Raw genomic sequence first — 7,941 nt, 5'->3', positions numbered from 1 at the left:
GTTGTCTCCTAGGAGAGTGATCACTGAGGGTATATAGCCAAAAGTAAACAACCCGGCCGAACAGAGAAAATATATACATATATATATATATATATACTCCGGCACCCTAGGGGGGACCAGCACCGGGTGACCGGTGTGGCTTACCGACCGCCCGAAGCGGAGTGTGTGTCCACCAGATTCCCTGCCTTAGGTCTCCCAGAGCTGCAGAGCTCGTTCCTGAAATCCTCCACCGGCAGAATGTGTGTAAAAATGGCTGCCGGAGCTCTCAGGGGAGGAGGGAGCCGTGGGCGGCGACTAGTAAAGTGCGGGAATCTGGGGCCCCACAGTGATCAGTGAGGGGGGGGGAGGAAACCTAAAGTATGCTCCAGCCCTCACTGCCGACGTCAGGTCGACCGTCCCGCCCTTACCCCTGACTGGCAGGCCCGGGGGCGGGAGTTATGGTACTAGGCCGCAATGAAGCCGGGGACTAAATTTAATACCGCGGCCGACAAACAGGCTCGGTCGGCGCGGAAGTCCCGGTCTTCACAAACCAGCAGCTGCTGCAGCATCTGTGAAACAAGCGCTCCATGCACAGTCCCCATGGGGACACAGAGTACCTTTAGATGCAGGGCCCTGTCCCTGAGGATACATAGACTCCTGTCCGGCAGATTCCCACAGGGGCTGCGGAGGGAGTCCGGTCCCAGTGAATGGATGACCGGTCAGGATCCCACTTCTCCCAGAGCCTCTAAGGGATGGTGAAGGAAAACGGCATGTGGCTCCAGCCTCTGTACCCGCAATGGGTACCTCAACCTTAACAGCACCGCCGACGTAGTGGGGTGAGAAGGGAGCATGCCGGGGGCCCTGTGGGGGCCCTCTTTTCTTCCAACCGATAAAATCAGCAGCTGCTGCTGACTAAAATGGGAAAGAATGAGTGGATGTGTGCCTCCTTCCACACAAAGCATAAAACTGAGGAGCCCGTGATGCAGGGTGTATAGGCAGAGGGGAGGGGTTACACTTTTCAGTGTAATACTTTGTGTGGCCTCCGGAGGCAGAAGCTATACACCCCAATTGTCTGGGTCTCCCAATGGAGCGACAAAGAAAAAAAAGGATATGTCTCCCAATGGAGCGACAAAGAAAAAAAGGATATAGCAATATAGCAAGGTAGTCACTCATCACAAAAATGGAGGAAACAAACATCAAGTTATTCGGTGAGAATCTCCATTATTAGAGGGGTTGTCCACCTCTACCGAGATTTTTTTTTATTTTAAATTTTTGGCTAAAGTGCATGTACTGAAGTAAAAAAAAAAAAAAACATTTTTACAATATGGTTTCTTCACAAATTTTGCACAGTTTGGCTTTTACAGGCCCTTTGTTTTCCTGCACATTCAACTTTGTGGTCTGTGGTCATAAATCAGCTCAAAGGAGATCGAGTATGTGCAGATGCTGCAGGTTTGATGCAGAAAATGCACCAAAAAAACCCACTTAAAAAACGCATGTGGTTTTGGTGAGTTTTCTTTACTGAAATCAATGGCTGCCTAAGAAAAGAAAACAAAAAAAACCCACAAAAAAAAAACCACCCCAACAATTGACATGACGCAGATTTTTTTCTGCACCAAATCTGCTGCAAGAAAAAAAAAAAAAAAAAGCAAAGTGCGCACAACACCAGAAATCTCATAGAATTTGCTGGCTTCAGGATAGGCATGCAGATTTTCGTGCAATTTCTCAAAAAACGCACCGTGTACTTAGGCTCTTAGAAACTGTACCATTGGACTGTTAGATTGAGCTTACTGATGAACCCATTCCACAGGCAGGAATAGATAAAGGCCATAGAAGGCAAAAAAAAATATATAAAACTCAACTACAAACTTTATTTTTAGCCTAAATTATATTAATTTAACAAAAATAAAAAAAAAATAAAAAATTGTCCACAAAGATGGACAACCCCTTTAAGGTTGGTGAATACATAGGTGATAATAAGGGAATGCAAGGGGGAAAATAAAGTAACAATTCTCTGGCCACTAATGCACATAAAGTCGCTTCGCTCCCCCCAATCCTTCCCCATTTTATAAAAATAAATAATTATTACAAAATAAAAATCTATCCAACCCCCCCGTCTACCCACACTCTATTTATTTACTACATTACCATAGAAACAGGCCATTTATGTGGACTACAACAAAATGGCTGCTGATGCCGGAAAAAGTGCTAAGCTGCCTGTACAGGCAAATTCTGCCACACGTGTGGCTAAGAAGTGAACGTATGTCCCTTCAGCGCCAAAGTCAGACCACCAGGGACCCATGGAAAGGCTGGTGGGCGACTATGGACGATAAATGGGCACGTGCAAAATTCAGGGAGGATGGTGGCTGCCGGACATTACTAACTCCCCTTCTTTTGAGGGATATAAAAAGATTGGAGATCAACCCAAGATTGCTGTCATATTAGGGGTCATTCATCTTCCCCAGAGACAAATATTACTAAGAATCATGAGGGGATAAAACAAAAACGGATATTAGCAACCAATCACAAGGCAGCAGTCATTTTGTATCCTGCACCTGAAAAATGAGAGCTGAGCTCTGATTGGTTGCTATTGGTAACCAAGACAGTTTTCTACATGTCCACCATTATTTTAATAATGGCCATTTTTTGTTTAAACCCAGATTTGTCAGAAACTGATAAACAAGGACAGGCGGGGCCAGCACCCGGTGAAACTGGGCAAGTGCCGAGTGCCACGGGGCCCAGGAATCCGCCATGTGTGTACATTAGCTATAGGCCCTGCTCTGTCTCGTAAAAGCTGGGTGACAAATTAGCCATCATTATATTTCCCAGTAATCGGATATTTCTGCCATATTCTAGCAATATGCCATCAGCACTATTGCCCAGATACTCCCTTAGGCCAAAGTCACACTCGCACGAAGCTCGCATCGCATCACCCGACATGGCCGCACACTCTCCTGACAGGAGCGTCTCAGCTGCATAGAAATACATGCAGCCGACCTGCTCCTATCAGGAGAGTGTGCAGCCGTACCGGGTGATGTGATGAGAGTCTGAGAGCAGCATAATGTAGAAGCGGAGACCCTGATTCCACAGATGTGTCACTTACTAAGCTGCTTGCTGAAGTTTTGACCGTTTTATCTGCTGCAGATCTACCACTTCTCTGAATGCTGAGCTCTGTATAATCTTGCCTACACCACTGATTGACAGCTTTCAGTGTACACTGTGCATAGCCAGAAAGCTGCCAATCAGTGGTGGGGGTGGGGTTATACAGAGCTCATGACTACATGGCAATAGATTTACTAGTCCTCCGGGGATAATCTCATTCTGATAAAGCGTGCCCGGTACTCGATCAAGCATTGGGGTGCTCGGGTACTTTGCTCAGATGTTTTGTCTGTGAAATATCGATCACAACGAAGAGACTCGCTTCACTGAATGCAGTCTCTGAATGTCTCTCACTAGGGGTTAAAGCAGGGGTGGGGAACCTTTTTACTGCCGGGGGCCATTTGGAATTTCCTACTAACCTTTGGGGGCCGCACAACATTATCAACCTGAAAAATAACCCTGCTATATTTGGTCAAACGATTAATTAACTCACCCCTATTGTGGTGGCCGGAGCTGCTTCTCTTTGGTACGATTGTGATGTTCGGTGATATTGATCATCTTGTTTCTCACAGCTGCTTTTCCAGGTTTGTCTCTGTCTGGAGATGCTGGGGGCATACACATCACAGGAGGGGCCGGGGCGCATAAATTACAGGAGACACTGGGAGTAGACATCACAGGAGGGGCTGGGGCATATACATCACAGGAGGGGATGGGGCATATACATCACAGGAGGGGCTGGGGCATATACATCACAGGAGGGGCTGGGGCATATACATCAGTAGGGGGCATGGACAGCCCTGGCGGTGGCACAGGCATTACTGGGGACACGCACAGCACTGGGTGGCAGCACGCACTGCACTGGGTGGCAGCACGGACTGCACTGGGTGGCAGCACGGACTGCACTGGGTGGCAGCACGAGGGAGACAGACAGGTCTGGGGGAACATAGACATCAACAGGAGAGCACGGACTGGGGAGCATAGAAAGCAGTGGGAGGGTACAGACAGCAGTAGCGAGTTAAGAGCACTGAGGGGTGGCACACAGCACTGGGGAGCATGGACAGCATAAGGGGGGCACAGACAGCACTCACCGTGGCATGGACAGCACTGGTGGCAGCATGGACAGCATTAGGTGGTGTGGACAGCACTGGTGGGGGGGCATAGACATCACCCAGGGGGTACAGACAGCACTAGGGGGGGCACGGACAGCAGTGAGGGGTTACACCGCGCTGAGGGGGTACACAGCACTGTGGTGTACACAGCATTAGGGGGTACACACAGCACTAGGGGGTACACACAGCACCTGGGGGTACACAATGTACTAGGAGGTACACAGCACGAGGGGGTACACACAGCACGAGGGGGTACACACAGCACGAGGGGGTACACACAGCACGAGGGGGTACACACAGCACGAGGGGGTACACACAGCACGAGGGGGTACACACAGCACGAGGGGGTACACACAGCACGAGGGGGTACACAGCACGAGGGGGTACACAGCACGAGGGGGTACACAGCACGAGGGGGTACACAGCACGAGGGGGTACACACAGCATTAAGGGGTACACAGCACAAGGGAGTACACAGCACAAGGGAGTACACACGGCATTAAGGGGTACACACAGCATTAGGGGGTACACACAGCATTAGGGGGTACACACAGCATTAGGGAATACTCACTGTACTAGGGGGTACACACTGCACTAGGGGGTACACACTGCACTAGGGGGTACACACTGCACTAGGGGGTACACACTGCACTAGGGGGTACACACAGCATTGGGGGGTACATACAGCACGAGGGGGTACACACAGCACTAGGGGGTACATACAGCACTGGGGGATACACACTGTACTAGGAGGTACACAGCACGAGGGGGTATACACAGCACGAGGGGGTATACACAGCACGAGGGGGTATACACAGCACGAGGGGGTACACACAGCACGAGGGGGTACACAGCACGAGGGGGTACACACAGCATTAAGGGGTACACACAGCATTAAGGGGTACACACAGCATTAGGGGGTACTCACTGTACTAGGGGGTACTCACTGTACTAGGGGGTACTCACTGTACTAGGGGGTACACACTGCACTAGGGGGTACACACTGCACTAGGGGGTACATACAGCATTGGGGGGTACATACAGCACGAGGGGGTACACACAGCATTGGGGGGTACACACAGTACGAGGGGGTACACACCACTGAGCGGGGGGGGGCAGCGATGGGTTGAGTACTCGCAGTGAGGGGGAGGGAGAGTCACACACACACAGCACAGTTTCGGGAGGCTGGTAAACCTGCTGCAGCTCTTCTGTGTGACTTTATCGCAGCGTGCTGCTTACCCGCCCACCAGAGCACACAGGCCGGGGATAAGCCTAAAATGTATGGGCTGCAGTCAGGTCCTGGAAGTCAGGATCTGGAGAGAGCCCATACATTCTAGCATCTACCCACAGGGCATCAGGCAGTGGGATTTAAAGGGCCGGCAGCCGGGAAAAGTGCGGCTGCCACCAAAGCACAATGGTCCCCGGGAATGTGCCCAGGGGCCGCATAAAATGTCGTCACGGGCCGTATACGGCCCGCGGGCCGGAGGTTCCCCACCCCTGGCTTAAAGCAACATTTTTGGATGTACGGTGTCTAAAAAAAACCCCAAAACCCTCCACCCAAAAATAATGCTTTTTATGGTCGGCTGTATGTGGAAGGAGGGTCGAACAGCCCAATCATTCCACTCGTTGCTTGAGCTGAGCACTTTCAGGGCATCTGACCTGCTCGGTTCTTGTAATAGTGATATTACTGTAGCACGTAGCCCAGTGAGGGACACATCACTGGAATCAGGGTCTCTGTCTCTACATGATGCCACTCTCAGATTAGGTGGCAGAAATCGGGTGACAAATGCCCTTTAAATTACACCTCAAAGTATATGTCTACCTCTTGCAATCATCATGTCATTTGTATGATTAAAATTCTGTGCCAATTATTATCTTAATATATCTTTATAATGGTTGGAGTTCCGTTTTTCTAATATGGAGTGTCAATCCCTGGCATACATATAAATTTATAAGAAAACACAAGGGGGCGCATGGGAGCGCACTACATACAGTGTTATCAGCAGGCTCAATGTACAACTTGTCTGCAGTAAACGCCCCCTAGTGGTGGCTGCAGGCACACACAATGCTACATTTTAAATGTAGGCTTATGCACAGAATTTGGAGCGTTGTATAAAAAAAGGGGCTCTACTGTGTGATAATATAGTACTATACCGAAATTTAAGCCTAATCAGAGTAATAAAACACAAACAAGCTTTGGCTGTGTAGACTGAATTGGTTACCAAATATTCACATCGAGGAGAAGGAGGCATCATTTTGGAAACGGTCACTAGGGACTCATCAAGGATAACCATCCTGACAGATGTGTGGTCGGTGGCAGCGAGATGTAAGCCAGATGTGCATGGAAGTCCCCTGGAATATTCATGGCTCAGACATTAACAGATAAGTGGTGGAAAATTCTACAACTGGTGTCGGAATCACTAACTATTTGAGGTCCAGAGCTGATCATTTGGCCATCACTTGGACTGATGTGTATGTGCCATGATGATCAGCCTAGATGAGGAGCCCTGAGCATCTTACATTCCTGACATTGTACTGGGTGCGCAGCTTCGGGTTTTCATGTGGTCTATACACTACTCCCTACATAAGCAATAACCAAACATCATCCATTACAGCAGTCTACATTCTGCAGTTTTGTTTGTTTAATGCAGACATGGATAATGATAAAATTGCTGAGCGAATGAACCCAACAGCTAAATTTAATGCCCGCAAGTATCAGAGCTGTGCCCACAGCATATCCCAGTCTCATATAAGCCTATCCTCCTGCACCTGCTGCTCACACACCCCGGTGAAACAGATTCCTGTCGGTGCGTGGCTCCCCTCATGATTCTCCATCCGTTGATCAGCAGGGTGGTGTGTCCAGATTTCAAGGGGAAGATCCTTGGGTAAAGGACGTTCTTTAAGATGGGCATCTAACTGGCGGAAAAGGTCCTTGGACTTCTTCTTGGCAAGAGCGTCAATCTCTATTTAAGAAAAGAACAGTCAGTAGTAGTGAAGTGGTAACGTCACATCCACTTCTGTTAAAGGGAATCTGTCACTAAATTTTTTCTATTCCACTAGGGGCAGAATGTAGGGGCAGAGACTCAGATTCCAGTGATGTATCACTTATTGGGCTGCTTGCTGTGATTTTGATAAAATCCCTCTTTTATCTGCTGCAAATCTACCACTTCTCTCAATGCGTAGCCCTGTATAACCCCGCCCACACCACTGATTGGCAGCTTTGCATACACTGTGCATGAGCAAAAAGCTGCCAATCAGTGGTGGGGGCGGGGTTATACAGTGCTCATGAATATGGAGGACTACTTGGCAGCAAGTTTACTAGTCCTCTAGTGCTATTAAAATGGTGGTTTTATCAAAACTGCAGCAAGCAGCCATTCAATGACGCATCACTGGAATCAGGGTCCTCTAGGATGGGGTAGCAAAAACCTACTGACAGATTCCCTGTAAGGGTATGTGCACACGCTGCATACATTTTCTGCATGAAACCTGCACCCTCTGACAAAAAAAACGCATGCGTTTTTGGTGGTTTTTCCATTCCTTTTTTATGATGTCAATGCCTGGAAAGGCTAACCAGAAAAAACAAAAACAAAAACAGGAAAAAAAGCCCCAACAAATGACATACTGCAGATATTTTCTGCACCAAAGCTGCAAGGAAAAGAAAAGCAACTTCAGAAATCTTAGACTTTGCTGGCTTCAAAATTCTCATGCAGGTTTGGTGCTGATTTCTCAAAAAAAACGCATCACAAACGCACCGTGT

General features: G+C 48.6%; 1 protein-coding gene across 1 annotated transcript in view; it reads right to left on the bottom strand.

Moving 5' to 3' along the window:
• Nucleotides 1-5,159: 5,159 nt before the first annotated feature.
• ELMOD3 (ELMO domain containing 3) overlaps nucleotides 5,160-7,941 on the bottom strand; it is a 47,199-nt gene continuing 44,417 nt past the window's right edge. The window contains exon 13 of the mRNA XM_075342955.1: nucleotides 5,160-7,147. Coding sequence (XP_075199070.1) covers nucleotides 6,930-7,147 — 218 coding nt within the window. The 3' untranslated portion in view covers nucleotides 5,160-6,929. The remainder of the gene's footprint in view (nucleotides 7,148-7,941) is intronic.

Source organism: Anomaloglossus baeobatrachus, chromosome 4, assembly GCF_048569485.1.
Source record: "Anomaloglossus baeobatrachus isolate aAnoBae1 chromosome 4, aAnoBae1.hap1, whole genome shotgun sequence".
NCBI lineage: Eukaryota > Metazoa > Chordata > Amphibia > Anura > Aromobatidae > Anomaloglossus > Anomaloglossus baeobatrachus.
This window is presented reverse-complemented; position numbering and strand designations above follow the sequence as displayed.